This window comes from Carcharhinus amblyrhynchos, chromosome 6 (genome assembly GCF_965287045.1).
Source record: "Carcharhinus amblyrhynchos chromosome 6, sCarAmb.v2.hapA, whole genome shotgun sequence".
Lineage (NCBI taxonomy): Eukaryota > Metazoa > Chordata > Chondrichthyes > Carcharhiniformes > Carcharhinidae > Carcharhinus > Carcharhinus amblyrhynchos.
Window position 1 is genome coordinate 93,528,814 of NC_137329.1, and position 18,635 is coordinate 93,547,448.

At 42.8% G+C, this 18,635-nt stretch overlaps 2 protein-coding genes across 2 annotated transcripts in view; one reads left to right on the forward strand and one right to left on the reverse strand.

Annotated features, from left to right (window-relative positions):
• Positions 1-18,635, forward strand: part of syn3 (synapsin III) — a 256,167-nt gene that overhangs the window by 160,811 nt on the left and 76,721 nt on the right. The gene's annotated exons all lie outside the window — the stretch shown is intronic.
• The window catches only part of LOC145344122 (metalloproteinase inhibitor 3), a 33,599-nt gene that overhangs the window by 5,793 nt on the left and 9,171 nt on the right, over positions 1-18,635 (reverse strand). Inside the window, exon 2 of the mRNA XM_080190984.1 lies at positions 3,998-4,080. Within this exon, the coding sequence (XP_080047110.1) occupies positions 3,998-4,080 (83 nt within the window). The remainder of the gene's footprint in view (positions 1-3,997; positions 4,081-18,635) is intronic.

The window sequence follows — 18,635 nt, forward strand, 5'->3', positions numbered from 1 at the left end:
ACTGTGTTTGGAATGGGAGCATACAGATTCTGGCCTCACTCAACTGAATTCCTATTATTGATGGTAGAATGGTTTATTCAGCAAAGTGCAACGGTACATTTATAGGCAGCTAAAGAATGCAAATGTGATAAACTGGAAACTTTATTACCCATTTATTTTTAAGATACAACTGGGCCAGAATCCAGGCAGCTAAAGTAGTTTGTTACTTTGCTTTTAATTCACCTGATTATGAGTTCAAATCTCAGAGTTGCATTTATGTGCAATCTCAGAGTTGCAACAATACATTTATGCAGCACTTTTACCGTAATGGAACATCCCAAGCTGCGTCACAGGAGAATGAGAAAACAAAAGGTTATACTGAACACTGCTATGAGATACTGGGTCAGGTGACCAAAAGCCTGGTCAAAGAAGTAGGTTTTAAAGAAGTGCCTTAAAGGTGGAAAGCAGGTTGGAGGCTCGGAAGGGTGCTGAAAGGAAATTCCAGACCTGGGGCCTCAGCAACTGAACATACAGTCACCAATTGTGAATGCAGCGGAGGCAAGAAATCTTGGAGGAGTTTGCAGTGATATGGAGGGATTTGAAAACTTGGCTACGAGTTTTAAAACCAAGGCATTGGCTAGAATTCTCTGGCCATTCATGCCAACAGGATTCTCTGTCCTGCCGGCGATGCACCCCCTGCTATGGGCTTCCAGGCAGTGTGGGGTGTCTTTAACGGAATTTCCCATTGACTGCAGCAGGATTAGAAGATCACGCTGCCAGCAAATGGCACATCGCCTCCCACTGCTGAGAAAAACGGCTGAGGTGAGGCAGAGAATCTTGTCCATTGCTTGACTGGGAGTCAGTGCAAGTCAATGAGCACTGCAGTGAGAGGAGAATGGGACTTATTGTGAGCTAAGACATGGGCAGAGTTTTAAATGACTCAAGTTTACAGAGGACTGAGTGTGGGGGACTAGGCAGGTATACTTGGGAATAGTCAAGTTAGAGGTAACAAAGTCATAGATGAGGTTTTCAGCAGTGGATGAGCAGATGGGGCCACTGAGATGGGGCAAAGTTATGCCACGTTATTAAAGTTAAAATAGATGACCTTTATTGATGGGAGTGAGTGCGAATTCAGAAACTCATCTCAGCATCAAATGTGACACCAAAGTTGTGAACTGTCCCACTGACTGAATCTCAGACTGTCGCAGGGAGTTGATAGCTAGGAAATGGAGTTTGGGGCAAGGAACAAAAATAATGGCTTCAGTCTTCCTAATATATAATTGGAGGAAATTTCTGCTCCTTCAGTCTGGATATCCAATAAACAGTTTGATAATTCAGGAGGAGTTGACAGAAGTGGTGGCAAAGTAAAGCTTGTTGTTATCAGGGTAAATGATAACACTGAGCTCAGAGTAATGGTGTGCTTTTAGAAATGTTGCTAAAGGCCAACATGTGGATGAGAAATAGGAGAGTTGAGTTTAGTGATGAAAGATGATATGAAATAGCTAAATTTTGATATATTTTTCTTCAGATTTCCACATATCAGAAAAGGCTAAACTAAAACTTTAATTGGAGGGACAGAATAAGCCTGGAGGACACAAAATGAGAGGCAGTTTGTTTTCAGCAGCTTCTTAATGTCTTCATAGGCCTGGCAATAAGCCACACTATCAGGCTTATAAAATGGAGAAATGCTTATGGTATGGATATGATCTGTTGCTAAAAATGTGCTTCTGTATTTAAAACTTGCTACACAATTTAGACTTCATTTGAGAGAAATAAAAAGATCGTATACTTGGCAGTGGTTTATGATGCAGCCGATATCACAAATAATACATCACAACTGTAGTGAGAGTCAGTGCAAAACTCATACCGAGATGTTAATGGCAGTTTTCTGGAGGAAATAAGCCTGGACATAACATGCCAATGCCTTGGTGATGATTTTGAAATTGCATCCTATTGCAACATTTCAGAATTTGGTGTTAATAAATCCAAGGACACTACCTGCTCAGAAATGGTGTCAGCTTCTGTCAGACAAATTGACAGTAAAATTTCCTGAAGGCATCAAATTTAATCATTTGAGTTAAGGCAGTTCTTTTCACTTGAACTTTTTTTTTCAAAGATCTTTTTTGCATGGAAGACTAATCCCTGGAGCTATTTCATTTCCACCCTCAATACATGGTGAAGCTGAGTGTACACCTGCCCGTTGACAATGTTAACAGATGAGAGGGCAGCAGGAGAGGGCAGCAGGACAGGCCATCCATTTATTCTTACCACAATGCTGCTGTCAGCCTGACTGTCCCCATGTGTGTCTCCCATCTGTCAAGGAATGAGGCTTGCTTATAACCAGATGCTCCTGATCCATTTCTAAGGATGATCACCTCCTGTACTAAGTTAAAGAGAACCTCCAGTACTAGGTTAAAGAGAACAATTCTAGCATTTTGCAGCTTGTGCAATGAAAGTCCTCACACCTGTACAGCATCTGCCAAACGCAAAGGAATAATTCACCCTCATGTCATAGAATTGCTACAATGCAGAAGGAGGTCATTTGGTCCATCAAGTCTGTACTGACAATCCCAACCAGGCCCTATCCCCATACCATACCCATATCATACAGCTCATGATTCTTGCTTTCTATCTTTTTTAGATTCTGCTTCTACCTGACAATGTTGAAACTGTCCCATGTCCTATCCACAAAAGACCAGATAAATCCACCTTCCTCTGAGCATCAGTTAAGTCATGGGAGAAGTCATTAATAGTCCAGCTAAGGGACACCGACTGACCAGTAACCTAATGGACTTAGTTTGGGTTCCACCAGAATCATTAGGATTTGCATCTGACCGTAGCATTAATCCAGACATGGACAAAAGAGAAATTGTAATCCTAATATCTTAAAATGAGGAGAATGGGCTGTGCCACAATGATATCAATCTGCAATGCTACAGAGTGCCTAGGGACTCTGTTCAATGACTATGGTTCCATTCAGGTTGCGTTCCCAGGTTTGACTTCAGCGTTACTTGATGTAGTAAATAGAAGTTGACACACGAGGGAATGGAAGTCAGGGCTCCATTGCATATAGTTTCTGGAGACTGATTATAGAATAGCATTGGCTGTGCAAGTGGCCCTGCCAGCTATTGTTGGAAAACTATTTACTTCTCTTCATTAACATGTTACAGTCTTGTGGTTTGTGTATTCTTTTTCTACTTTGCTTCCCTTCCCCACAGCAATGCTTTTCAATTCACCTCCCCACCCCCGCATCCAAGTTCATGGTTATTCAATAAGACTGAGGCACAGATTATTACTGTATTGTATGTCCTGTCATATAAGATGCAAGCTAACTTCTGTATAATTCCCCAGATGTTTAATGTGTAACATTAGCCAAGACCAGCTGACTATCAGGGAGGTTTACCCTCACAATGGAAATAATTGGCTCGCGTTACTGCCACAGGATGATGAAAACCAGCATTGTCATCCTTTCAAAAAAACATTTTTGAAAGAAAAATGATCCTTTTCTCTTCAAGGTGACTGGTATATTTGTGGTAGGAAATGAACATTTTATTGTCTACACACCAAGTATCAATATCAAGTATTCTTGGGTTAGGTAAGAGTAAATCTACCTCTGCCCTGCTTCATTAGTTTCCCTTAAAGTCAGCGCAGGTAAATGTGAGACTTCTATTTTCTATATCATTGTGATATGTTTCAGCGAGGTGGCCAATTAGTGCTGGAGCTTTTTTTTATTTATGGGATGTGTGTATTGTTGGCTAGGTCAGCATTTATTGCCCATACCTAACTGCCCTTGAGAAAGTGATGGTGAGTTGGTACATCAAATGTACAGATTGTCTTGTATTGTGAATTTTCAGTCTTTAAGACTTCTCCAGATTTTGGTCTCAATCAGTGGAAAGGAAGAGGAATCTTTTATTCTATCACTCAGTACCACATTCACGTTCAGTTCCCACAGGTGAAAAAGCAACACACCACTGATTCTTTATGATATTTAAGCAAATTAAGTTGTGTTGTAACTTGCCTTCATTTGTTTAATGGTGTAGCGCATTGTACCAAAAGGTCCATCCTTTAGTAGCTTCTTCCCAACTACTTTTGCCCGGATAACTGCAAGGTAAAGAATGAATTGTTAGTCATTCAGTTATAATGTACAATTGGAGCAATTAATAGAAATGTTGGCCAAGCCTAGCTGCTTTAAATTGCTTGCAAGTGGAAAACAGATGTAATATACAATATATAATTTATATTAAAAATATACATATTAGGTTTTTTGATGAGTCCAGTGTGAAACTCACTGGGAAGGTGTCTAGTTAAGTGATCTCAATCAGGGCAGTAATATGGTATGGAAATAGGTCATAGTACTAGAGAGGTGGGGAAATCAAATAGGATTTCCATTCCTGATCCCTTTTTAATATGCAGAAATGAGAATAGGACACCAGGACAACTATTAATCTCCTGTTGGCCAAATAGAATATAAAACGTTGACTGTAAGCTTGGACTGGAAGAATGGCCATGTGGGTGAGATCTGCACCTGTAGAAATCAACCCCAAAAGCCCATGCCTTCAGGAGAGGAGAGAAAACTGGGAAAGGCAACTCCCTGTAGAGAGACTCATCAATTTCACCACCTGTGCGAAGTGCTGCACTCGCTGAGAGGAAGAAGCACATCAACAGCTTCTGTTAGCAAAGCTACTATTCATATTAGTGTGGGTACATGGAATTGTAATGGAAGACCAATCATGATCTTATTGGATGGCAGAGCAAGCCCAAAGGGCTCGGTGACCTACTTCTCATGTTTGGAATGCGGAATTGTCTCTTGAAAGGAATAAACAATAAATTGTGTGAACAGGTAATAAAGGATGGACATCTCAAACTTCTTATTGACAGATTATTACAAAGTCACCTGGCACAATTCTCCAATAAAATGACTAAAATCTCCAGTGGGAAATGTGGTGGTTGGTCAGTGTGACCCCCGATCACAATTCTTCCCCCACTTAGTCATTTTTTGGAGGAAAGGTGTGATTTGCGCTGTGAGTGAGAGAGGTGGGGCTGAAAGATGCCACCAAAGCCTTTTCCTTAGACATTGGGGTGCCCTTTGATGTCCGATTAACCTTCAAGGCCTCTCACAAGTAGCCAGTATCAAAAACCCACCCCACCACCCTTAGTCGCCTGTATCACAGCAGCCCCCCCCCACCCCCCACCACCACCAGTGCCCAGCCATGTTCCTGACTGCCTGGGGATGCCAATGGCCTGCAAGTATCCCCCCCTGCCCCCCATTCTGGCATAGCCATCAAGCTTTGTCCCTGTTTGTGGACACCAGCAATGATTCCAACCGGCTTCTCGTTGGGAGAATCCCAAAAGAGGTTCTCCCCAGTGCAAATCACGTAGTGGCCTCTCTTGTGAGATTCCTTATCCATAACATGATTTGCACAGGATGCATGGGGCTGGAAAATCGACCTCTCCATCAATTGTCAGTGAGGCACCTACAAAGCTACTTCATGATGTTGGAAGAGCAACTGTAAAATGAGGACATGTTCCTCATTGAAAATCTCCAACTGTGCAATTGTTGCACTTGTTTCTCTCTTTCCTTTGGGCTATTTGATTTAGTCTTTGTTTATTCTTCGTCTCTTTGCTTTCCTGTAATTCGAAGTCCTGGAAACTAACGATTCCTCAAGTCAATATGTGATGACGTTATAAACAGCCCAATTTAACAGCAGCTTTGTTCCTTGAGTTCGTTAGTTCGGCTGTACATTCTGTTTCAAGGAAAGAGGTGTGATTTCCACTGGAGCGTCCCAGTATTTAGTCTGCAGACCTCTGCCCCACCCTCAAACACAAACAGACAGTTGTTCCATGCCAGCCAACCTGCAATCAAGCATAATAGTAGCATAACAGAGCTAGGGTCGGTACACCAGATGGAGTAAGAATGTGGAAAAACACCAGCAGCAATTCACATTGTTTCTCATCTTGTTGGATTTGGCTTAGCTTGCAGAGCTATTTCTTTTATTGAGAAGAATTATAAAGGTGACTAAAGGAAACAAAGTCTGATTGCATAGCTGATCTGACAAGGTCACTATGTGGAGACGGCTGGTACTGAAACCTGCTTCAGCACCATTCAGCAATGCTATGGTGCTAAATAATGCATATTTCTGGCAATTTATTTTGTAGTCCAATGCTGTGACAGGGACCAGAGACCCAGCTCCAGATAGGGTTTCCCTGCTCTTCAAGGATCAATGTTACTTGTTAGCAGCAAATATAAATGTTCCCGACTTTAGTGTGACTGAACATACAGTTTCATAGAACGAGAGAATGGCGATAGTGCAGAATGAGGCCATTTAACCCATTGTAAGCATGCCAGTTCTGACAGTACAACTCAGCTAGTTAGTCTCACCTGCCTTCTTTGCACAGCCCTGCAGATCTTTTCCCTTCAGATAATCATCTAATTCTCTGATGAAAGCATTGCTTCTACCATCCTCCACCACACATTTGGGCAGTGCTTTCCACGTCTTACCAATTGTCATGTGGAAAAAAAAAGATTCCTTTTGTCTCCCCTGGCTCTTTAGCCCATCACTTTAAACCTTGTACCCTCTGGTTCTCAATCCTACAGCTAATGGGAAGTTTCTCTCTATCTACTCTCTAGCGTGATGGAAAGAGTTATCAACAGTGCAGTCAACAATAAGTTACTTGCTCAGCAGTAACTTACTCACTGAGTGGTCCTGAGTTCTGAGGCCACTCAGCACCTGACCTCATTACAAGGTCAGAAGTGGGGATGTTCACTAATGATTGCACAACGTTCTGTGATTCCTCAGATACTGAAGCAGTCCAAATCCAAACTTAGCAAGAACTGGGCAATATCCAGACTCGGGCTGACAAGTAACATCCTAGCCACACAGGTGCCAGGCAATGACCGTCCCCAACAAGAGAGGATCAAACCATTACCTATTGACAGTCAATGGCACTGCCGTAGCTAAGTCCATCACTGTCAACATCCTGGAGTTGCCATTGACCAGAACCTGGACTACACTAGCCATATAAATACTGTGGATACAAGAGCAGGTTAGAGATTAGGAATCCTGCGACAAGTAACTCTCCTAATTACTCCCCAGAACCTGTCCACCATTTATGTGGCACAAGCTAGGAGTGTGATAGAATATTCTCCCCTTGCTCCAACAACACAAGAAGCTTGGCACCATCCAGGACAAAATGTCCCATTTGATTGGCACTCCATCCACCAATATTCATTTCCTCCACCACCGATGAACTGTTGCAGTTTTGTGTGCGATCTACAAGATGGCATGCAGGAACAAGACACCTTTGGCAGAACACACGACTGCTACCATTTAGAAAAACAAGGGCAGCAGACATATGGGAACACCACCACCTGGAACTTCCCCTCCAACTCACTCACCATTCTGACTTGGAGATATATCACCATTCCTTCACTGGGGATTGTTGCTGGGTCAAAATCCTGGAACTCCTTCCCTAATAGCACTATTGGTTTATCTACATCACATGGACCACAGTAGTACAAGAAGGCTGTTCACTATCTTCTCAAGGGCAATTAGGGATGGGCAATGAATGCTGGCCTAGCCAGCAAAGCTGGCATCCCATGAATGAGTGAAAAAACCTCATGATTTTGAATGTCTCTATCCAAACTCTCTCTCTCAACTTTCTCCAAGGAGAACAATCCAAGCTTCACCAATCCATTCGCATGCATAACTGAACCTTCTCATCCTCAGAGCAATTCTTGTAAATCTTTTCTGAACACTCATGTCCTTTCTTAAGTATGGTTCCCAGAATTGTAAATAATTCTCCAGTTGTTTGATGAACATTCATTATTTTTAAAAAAAGGGTGGCAAAGTGGCTAGCACTGCTTCCTCACAGCACCAGGGACCCGGGTTCAATTCTGGCCTCAGGTGACTATCTGCGTGTAGTTTGTACGTTCTCCTAATGTCTGTGTGGGTTTCCTTTGGGTATTCCGGTTTCCTGCCACGGTCCAGAGATGTGCAGGACTAGGTTGATTGGGCATGCCAAGTTGCCTCTTAGTGTCAGGGGGACTAGCTATGGTAAATAGGTGGAGTTATGGGGATAGGGCCTGCATGGGATTGTGGTCGGTGCAGACTTGATGGGCTGAATGGCCTTATTCTGCACTGTAGGGATTCTATGATTCTATAAATTCTTCACTTTTGAACTCTGTGCCTCTATTTATAAAATTCAGGATCCCATATAGCTACTTTCTCAACCTGCTCTACCACTGCCAGTCATTTGTGCACATAGATCTCTCTGTTTATACAGCCTCATAAGAATTGTACCCTTTATATTGCCTTTCCTTATTCTTCCCACCAAGATGAATCACTTCACACTTCTCTGCATTGAGCAGAACCAGAACATGACCCAGCAACGAATGCCACACATACACAACACTATCTGTTTAAATTTATTTCTTGTTTGTAGAATCTGTTGATAACATAAATTGGACAAATTTCACTTGCCAAAGTCTCAGAGAATTACATTTCTATTTCAGAATAGTAATCTAGTCGAAGTCCAGCTCTCTGTTGATCTTTATGTTCCGAAAAACACAAATCAGCTGAGATACCAGATGTAGGGAGAGCGATTGTTAACTACTGGGTGCCCATTTTCCACCTACAAATGGGTGCTCAGTGATTAGAAATCTCAAAGGCCCCAAGCCATCCATAAACCTGCCTGATACAACTTGCAAACAAGCCTATAAATGGGCAAAGAGTCTGCCTGCCTGGAAAACCTGTTCAAATATACAAAATGGCATTGTGAGCCCCCTAAAAGACCGAACATGGCCACTTAAAAACATCAGCCCGGATAACCTTTCCATTTAAATGATGCTGCTCCTAATCCCCTGACTCCAGCCCACTACCAGACCATTCAGAATCCCTCCTTGAGGACCACCTTCCCCAACCCTGATGAGCCAGTCAGTCGAAGCAGCCAATTTGTTTGGACCCTACAGCTCACCAATGAGAGGCTAATGAAGCCTAAACCTCAAATGGCTCAGGCCTCACATTGATAGCAACAGGCATGTTCACTCCACTGACTTTGTGCCTGTTTCAGACATTAGTCACAAATTCCCTCATTCCCCACTACATACCAATCCCACACGATGACACTAATTTTCTTAGGAACTTTCCTCCACTTGCACTCACTCACCATTCCCTCTCCTCTTCTGTCCTTTGAGTCTAATTGCTGAAGCAGAGTCGCTATCCTGGGATAAGGGGGTGAATTTTACCATCCCGCCTACTACATGAATCGTAGCAGGTGAGGGGCGGACCATGGAAAGGTCCGTTGACTTTGGGCAGGATTTTCCGGTTTCAGGGTGCGGCTGGAAAACCGGACCCCAAGGAATCTCTGCAATAGAGAGAGAGGAGTCGAAACAGAGCTGCCACTCATCTTTTCAGCTCAGCTGTCTGACATCCCAGTTTTTCATGCATTCTGGACACAGTAACACTCTGTTGGCCTCTGCACCAAGTCTGCACAAGAATAACCTGGCCTACTCAGCATTCATTGCTAAAATGTTAAGGAGCACTTGGACTCACAGTCTACCCTATGCTGTTGAGTGGAATTGATCTAGTGAGCCCAGGGCTGTCCACCCCACACACACACCACCACCACCTCCCCTGCCGCCCGCCCGCCCTCAGTTCCTCTGCACTGGGTACCTCCAATCCACCATTGTCTCTTGGAGGAGAAGGATCTAACAACACTAAACAGGACCCCATGCGACCCCACCAAGCATTGCGACCCACAGTTTGGGAACCGCTGTCCTAAGAGCTGGGCAAATTCAGAGAATTTTAAAAAAAGACTTGCATTTTACATAGCAGCTTTTACCACTTCTAGCTTCTCCAAAGTGCTTTCCAGTCGAGGAAATACTTTTGAAATGGAATCACTGTTCCGATGTAGGAAACATGACAGCCAATGTATGGATAGCAAACACAATGGACATAACATCTGCTTTTCGTGATGCTGGTTGAGGGATAAATATTGGCAGGATGCTGGGGACAATTCCATTCTTCTTTGGTATAGTACAAGGGATCTTTTACACCCACCTGAGAGGGCAGGCATGACCTATCTTTAACATCCCATCTTCTGACCATGGACCTCAAGGTTAGGGTATTTAAGCCCAAGAGGTGAGAGTTGAACACGCCACCTTGTGACTCAGGTGAGAGTGTTACAAACTGATCAAGGTTGATTTGTCGGAAAGTCTATATGCCAGTGTTTCACCTCATTATGTTTCAGCTGAGCTGATTCCAAAAGAATCAATATCATTTCATACTTAAAGCTGATCCTGTGAGCTAATTCCTGCACTGATATAAAATCATAGAAGAACTTGGACAAAACAGAGGACGTAGTTGGTGATGAAGCCAGGACATCTCTCAGAAGAATGCCCATTGTAACTTCAGACACAGCTGCTGTCTCCCTTTTGGGTCGGTGCCACTGAATTACCCTTCCCAACCATGTGACATTCCAACTTATTTACTTATGCATCTACAAAACTAATGAATTACTTTGTTGGGCAAGGAAAAACTTTATTTATTCATTTGCTTATTTTTCTCTGGTCAAAAAACACTTGCTGCACTGTTTCTGAGTACAGTTCACTCAAACATATTTTTCAAGCAGTTTCATCCGAAATGTGCACTTTGTTCCAATAGTCCATCCCCTTTGCAACAGCATAGCCCCAACTCCTTGTGAGGAATGACAAGGGGAATGGCCAGTAAATAGAAAATACAAATGTCCCTGTCACTTGTACAAAACGGAGAATAGTGTATGGCAGCTACAGAGCTCTAATGTCTGAAGCAAGCAAGCTGGAACAACGCTGCCTTTTTGGTACAGGGTGAAATTTGCATTGTTCGTTCCTCTGAGAGGTTGAAACTGAGCCAAGTGCCTCGCCACTAAATTCATTTCTTTCAAAGGCTAATAAGCTTCATAACCTCATGTCGGTAAGTGGTGTTGAACAAAATTTCAGAAGTGCTTTGAGGCTTATTTACATCCTCTTTGCTAATAAGCAAGATTCCCTGTGGTTCATTTAGTTACCAGGTCACAGTGCTATTAGCTCCCCACTGGAAGCACGTCTGCTATTTACCCAATCTGTAATCTGCCTTTATAGGCACCTTCTGTGTGCTTGTGCTCTCTCGCTCCCTCCCTTGCTCCTTCTGACAGACTATATATGGTAAAGGTGTGTAAGCACACTGCCCTTTGCTAAAGCTACATTTTAAATCATTTTGAACCAATTCCATTAGCTGGTGACTGACTCCAGATAAATGGTGAATTTGGAACGTTTACAGCAATAAACAGTTTAACTACGTCGATCACTTGATCTTATTTTCATTTCCATGCCAGCATGAGAAAGGATCTCCATGCTTGCATTCAAAGCCCTGCAGTTTTGGTAGCAAAGTATTAAATCAAATTAGCAGCAGTTAACTGCTGGATGCGTCTGAGCTTCATATATCAATCTAATCATCTACCTCAAGTCATTTTACTTTAAACTTAGGAATGAGTGTAAATTGCAAACACATGCAACTTAATGTAAAGAGAGGGAGTGCTGAAGATTTTGAGCAGTGTGTCAGAAGTTCCTCTGCATGAAGTTTACATGGATGGCAGTTTCAATTACAAGTAGTAAGTTAATGATCAATTAGCTTGGCCCTTGTCCCACAGGCATCTAATGTTCCTAGGTGCAAAAGCCAGGCACACTGCACTTTTAGCACTCCCCTGGGAGAGGCAGACTTGCTAAGACTTAAAGATGAAGGATGCATTCTGAATTCCTGCATCATTTTGCAGTTAATGCCACTCTCCTGGATACCCTAATACAGTCTCAAATAAATTTGGGTAGTTTTTGGAGCTTTAGGTCCCTCCTAGAAAGTTTGAACCTAAGTTAGCAGGGACAGAGAGCTGCTGTAGGCCTGATTTTCTCAGCTGTAATGCTAGCGGTAGTCCTTGTTCTATTTGGCCCTTAAAATAACATAGGACAGGAAATGCAGGTAACTCCTGGGGTTGGATGGCTACTGTGTGCTTCTGGTGAGCTGTATAGGATTAGCATCCAGGTAGGGAGGAGATCTTGGTTTCCTCTTTAAAGTTATATTGTATCTTGAAGTTGGACTGACAACCCTTTGTTTCATTAATGGCAAAGCTTTCCTCTTGGTATATATACACAAGATTTAATTTGAATTGTAAAGTATTTTTTTGTGGGAAATGGTAATGCAATTATAACTGCTGTACCCACACTCCCACTGCCAACTGGCAATGGGCTTTCTTGTGCTGCAGTGTTCCTATGAAGCACTAACTCCATGTTCATTATTTTGATATAGTCCTCACTGGTGACAAGCAAGGAAGCCCAAGTCCCGAGTGCCTTGATTATGGACAATGTTTTTGAATTGAGAGGCCTGTTTGTTTGTGATTGGCCGCTTCAAAAATAGCCTCGAGTTCATGTACAACTAACAGTGAAAGAAAGTAAAACTGTTTTGTTCACTTGCAAAAATCTTTTGTCTCAACAGTCAATCTCAGTGATATTAACAGTTGAGAAGGCAACACAGTCCATTAAACGTTTAATAGAATAATTCTATCATACTACAATGGAAACCTTTTCTTAAAATTAAAAATGAAGTAATCTGTGGGCGTGTTTATTACTGACTTTATGTCAGGAATACTATACTATACTATTAATCTCCAAATGTGCACATACACACTGCAGCTTGTCCCCTCCAGGCCTTTCAGATTGTAACTAATCATTTAGTTGAAGCACTTTACAAGCAGTCTTGTGAAAGCAAGAGCCATTTCCCTGCCCTTTCCCATACCCTTTAATATTTTTCTTTTTTCAAAAATATTCTCACATCCCTTTGGAAAGCTATTGAGGATTTTGCTTCCTCCATGATTTCTGATAGAAAATTCCATAAATGTCCTAATGACTCTCTCCGTTTAGAAAAAAAACCTAACCTCTCCCTGCACTCTATCAATGATGATCTTAAGCTTTCCTTCGAGTTACTGACTCACAAATTTCCACTCCCACTGGGCACCGCAGGGACTGGGGTGTGTTATAGACCCTTACAATCACATTTTGATTTAATGTTTTAAGTTTCCTTTGGACTTTGGTTTCTGTTTGGGCTGTCCCCCCTTCCTTTTTAGGGGGCTGCCCCTCTTAATTTGTCCCTAAGTTAATTTGAGTTCATTTACTTGTTAGGTATGTAAAAGAGCTACTGACTCACAAATGGAAGCAGGCATGGATGATTGCATCAACTGCTGATAGCAAATTAGCACGTTTTGCAATTCACCTGGCTTTCTTATCTAATGTAAAATGAAATTTGGGCATGGGCTATCACTTTGATTTATGCTACTGCTGAAGATTAATTTTATGTAACTTGCTTGAATAAAGAGCTTTACCTGAATATGTATCTTACCGGGACAAGGTACTACCTTCTCCTAACACGATAGTGGAGAGACATGTGAGACAGATTGGTTGATGAGGATGAAGTCAAATATATTTTGGTTAACTTGCCACGTGACACAGACTCAATCTGGCAGCTTAGTCCTTCAGACTTTGGCCATCGGAAGCCAATCCAGGCTGTGGATCATGAAATACCCACAAGAGTACATTCTGTGCCTTTGCTTCCCTCAGTATTCCCTCCAAGTGATGTTCATTTATGGGAGAAGTCGTGGATTGTCAGCTAAGGGTGAAGGGAATGGAAGGTTGTAGGTAATGAGCAGCAGGTGGTTTCCTCGACCTTGCTTGACCTGGAACCATAAAATTAAATGGGGTCTGGAGTCAATGTTGAGAACTTTGTGCGTCAAGTCCAATTAGGCCTCCATTACTTATGGGTCTGTCCTACAGATGGAATGGGACAGATGGACGGAACCTCAGATATAAATGCTATACATACAGCTATTGATATTGCTTCAGGGGTTTATAGGAAGCTCTGTTAACTTGCACAACAGATGTTAATGAAGAGGAATTTACAAAGCTGACTGGGCTGAAATTGCCTGGGTTTTGTCCTAATCTATGCCTGGGTCATTGCCAATAGGCCTGCACGATATTTTGCTTTGTTTGTTTTACAACAAACATTCCATACTGCGGCAGGGGGAGTTAAGGGGGAATTAATGATCAATACTATGTTACTGACCAGGTGGGATGGCACACTCCCTTTCCTGATGGATGTTTGTCAATTGTTTTGTGTGGTATTTTCATAGTTTCCACAGTTTAGGATTCTGCACATTTAATTATTTTTCTCTGATGTTGATAACCTTCAATCTCATTCTGAAACGGATGCACTGCTCTACATGATAGAATATATTAGACTAAGTGCTAACTCTTCAGATCAGTACTGTACATGACAGGTGACAGCTGCCTCCCTGAATACAGTCTCCATTTAATGCTTTGATCTGCTTTTAGAACCGGGAATGATTAAATAGACATCACGGCCACCTTGGAGTTTGGAACAGGTTCAGCTCCTGGAATAGCCACAGGATAAAACTTCTTTGTGGCTAGAAAGCCAGCTGAAACCTTTTTCCCACTCTAATTTTCCCCGTTCGCCCCTCCTGAAGGTATTGACTATTTGCTTGGCTGTTGTTTTACAGCCGCTGAGCGGACTCCCAACACCCTGATCTTTAGAGACTTCATTCATGCATGAGTCTCAGTAATTGTTGGTACCTTAATTGCCAATGGTGGGCATCACAGTTGGGTCGTGTTCTCACCTAACATTAGCACAGGAATATTTCCAGCAGGGATGGCTCAGTAACAGCTTGGATGATTTTCTTTGAACTTGTTGCAGTCTGTTGTGGCACCTGTATTGCCACCCTAGCTGAGGTGAGCTTCCAGTGGACAGAGGATCAACTTATTGTCCTCCCTGAGCTGTGTGGGTGGGGAGATTATTTTAGCTTTGATCCAAAGTTTATCATGTTGGTATGACTAGCAGCAGAGGTGCTTAAGTCCAGTGCAGAGGCCCAAAGACAACAAAGAGCTTTCCCAAAGAAATAATGGTAGGGATTTTACATTTACAAATCTGGACTGCTGCCGTCCTGCGCAGAGATAAAGTCCTGAATGATGATATTGCGTTACAAACCTGATGTCAACATTAGTTTCCCACAGTGCAGTAGGTGTGCAGGTGCAACAAGTCCATCTGTCATTTTGAAAAAAATTATGGCAATCGAGTTTGTTAACAAGACAACTGACCTGAATATTGTGCTCCCCACTCCATAATGCATGGGCAGGCGGGTGACAGTGGCAAGTCTGCTTTTCCGCCACCTGAGGTGAAAAAGTGGGAAGGAAGGGATGGTACATCTTTTGGGAGGTGCTCTGTGTGCATCAGGTGGGTGGTGACAACAGTATAGCTGCCCAGGAATAACTATTTTGCGAAAAGAGTTGGAACCATCTGAAATGTCCGAATTCAGTCGGATGGTTCCCAGTGAAGGGTAAAAGCCTATTGGAAGTTTAAACTTCATGGGCAATTTCCATGCAGTCTTTGCATGGAAGATTCCACAGGGTCCCCCCGTGTATCTTCCGGAATACCTCTGGGCTACAATGCTCCGGAGATTGGAAGTTCTAGACCAATGTGAAATTGATTTTTTTAGGGCCTCATAGCCTGCTCACAGCACATGGCAGATGCATTATTCAGTTCAGCCTAAAAATGGCAATGTGCACCCCATCTATATCAGAGTACACTGATTAGTATTATAAATGGATCTAACGCAGTGGTGGGCATCCTGCAGCCCATGGATTGCACGTGACCAATCTGGGTTCTGAGTGGAGCCCTCGAAACATTTTGTTGACCAATGCCCATGCACAGGGTTGCTGAATTCCACTGATTTTCTCTGCATTTCTTGTTCCGATCAGTATGACCGAAGTGATACGAATGTAAAGAAAAGCCAAGTTTAGTGTTGATTGCACACAACATTGACTGTGAGAGCCATGAGCTGTGTCCAGAGTGTAAATTTTTTTTTAAACCATTTGAAATTGATAGATAAATTAACACATAAATGATTAAGCTTTTTTTTAGAAAGCATGATGAAATATTTGGCGTGTATTTAATCATATTCATTGGATCATGGTTAGTAAGCAAGCCCGATTTCAATCTTGTAGCCCACTGAGTGAAAGGAGGACCACTCACTAGCCTAGGTTGCCTTGGTGCCTGAGTGACTGAGCCACCCCACTTGCCCAACAATAGGGATAGGGGCAGTGTTGTGGTTAGCACAGCTACAGCTGCAATATGGCAGGAGTTCATTGCCCACCATTTTTGGGCAATGCTTCCCATATCTCAGCCAGGCAAGAGGCCTGAGAATTCACCTAATAATATCTTTTTTCTCCTTCTTTAGTCAAATCTTCGGCTTCACCAGCTGCTGCCTTGGCAAGCTTAAGATCATGATAGATGTGCCTTTTTTCCTTAATGCAGCAATGTGGTGGGAATGGTCAGTTTCAAGCAGTGGGTGGAGGTGGGTGTGGAACTGAACTTGCATTCATGCTGCAACAACAACCTATGCCACTCACCCCAGTTATCTTTTGACAGAATAGAGTAGGTGTCTTATCTTTCCACATCATCAAAAAGTAAGCACTATTTAAACAGCTGCTGCGTCAAACAGAAAAGCTGAAGAAATAGTGGTGTTCCTGCCAATATGAGGAACACGCAGTTCTTGCAATCACCCTGGTGTGCTTGGTATTTGCTTTGCCCACCTCATGCCCATGTGTGTGGGGTAATCAACTTTGAGGTGCGCACTCAGCACACTTCAGCTGATGCACCATTATGGTCGGCCACTGTATTTTCTTTAAACTGATAAAAAGTTGTAGAGATTTGGCACTACACTAGCCACCTGCCTGGCTGGATTTCAAAATGCATAGTTACAGTGATCTCATCTGTAAGAGGGATGGAGAGATTAGTGTGGCATTTCCTGCTGTGGGGCATTCTTCATATTTAGTGCCCTGGCTTCCCATGGCTCATTTAGACTAGGCAAATAAACAAGTTACAGAGGGCCATGTGCCAGAATGTTAATGTCTCCATTTCAGTCACCTGAACAACCTTGAACTTCAGCAAATTGGATTGAAGTGTAGGATGAGACCATACTCACACACACACCTATCCAGGCAGCCCAGGCTTGGCTCACCAACCCTTTCCATTCATTATAGTGAAGTTAGATTGGAGTTTTCTCAATTTTATATGGTAGTCAAGCCCATACTATCCAACGTGTGAGAGTGCTGGTTCATAGTGTTACAATTCCCTGCCCACTGACAGTGTAGCAGTGCAACAAAGGACAAAAGGCACATTCCCCGTGGAAAGAGGATGGAAGAGAAAAATTGAATTTCATTAAATCCTTATTGGTTTGTAGTGTGGAATTGGTGAGATTTGGGGTGAGGAAGGTGGATTTTAACCTCCCTCATTGGGAATGAAGCAAGGGTCCACTTAAATTGGAATACTCAACTTACTCCCCGCTGAAATCTCACTGACCGCTATTTCAACAGCTGACTGCAGCTCCGTGGTGCAAGCACCTGCTACAAGAAGCCTCAAATTTATCTAAGCCATGATCCTTTTACATCGTCTAAGATGAATGTGAGACAGGCCTGAGAGGAGCAGTCACTGTGAGTGTCCTGCCAGTTAAAGACAGGCCAGAAGATCTCACAAGGACCAAGAGGTTTCTCCATGTCGAAATCTTTCCTTTGTGGGACCAGGAGAGCACAGCTAGGTCTCAAAGGCAGTCCAGGCTTCCCTTGGTCCATACTCTTCCCTCGTCCAGATACTTAAGATGGCCCTTAGCCTTTGCATGAACTGGCTGCTTCTAACTGCCTTCATCTACTTCAGCCAAGCAGCTAACTGGAGTTAAAATGGCCCAAGTTTGAAATCTGAACCTGTGGATGCATTTCGTACAGACCTTGCCCAAAGGTTGCTGGGAGTTAATGTTGACTGCCTTCAATTAGCACTTGCTCTCTCTCAGTCATTGTTTTGGACAGATTGGACAGTGGGGTGATTTACGTGAAGTCTTTGCAGACACTTAGTATTGGGGTTAGCACTCAGACCCTCGAATCAGTAGTGACTCTGTCCTTTGAGCCCTTGAGGTAGAGAATCACACAAACCCACACTCTCATGGAGATATTCTGAACTATTGACAAGATTTAAACACTCTAAATGTCATGGATAAAACAGAAACATCTCTCATGTGAATGCTCATTTGCTGTATCTTAAATTCAGAGTTCATTAGATTTTCAATATAATTCACAACTTATTTTTTATCAGGAATTACAGTACCAGTGCAAGCAATGAGATTTGTGGAGAGTCACTGAAACCACAGGGTATCAGACACTATCAGCTAGATGCTCTCTCCAGCTCCACAAAGTATTGGAAGGCTTCACTGTGTGATTGAGAAGGGGCAAGTTACCATTCACACCCATCCTGTTCTACAACCAGTGGTTATGAATGCACAGTTGAGGTTCCATTTCCTTTAGCTTTCCCTCCTGTCCTGTGATATCTCTTCGCATCTGCCAGTCCTGCTTCTCCTACCATTTCTATCACAAAAGTTACTGCACGCGGCAAATGAGTTGGCAGGCCGAATTAATCAGCTAAACTGTTTGGAAGGATTAGTACTTATGGGAAGGAATAGGTGGGGAATGGGTGAGTTAATGAGCAGATTTGATGATGCTTCCAGTGAGACATACAGGCAAAATAACCATGCAGCAG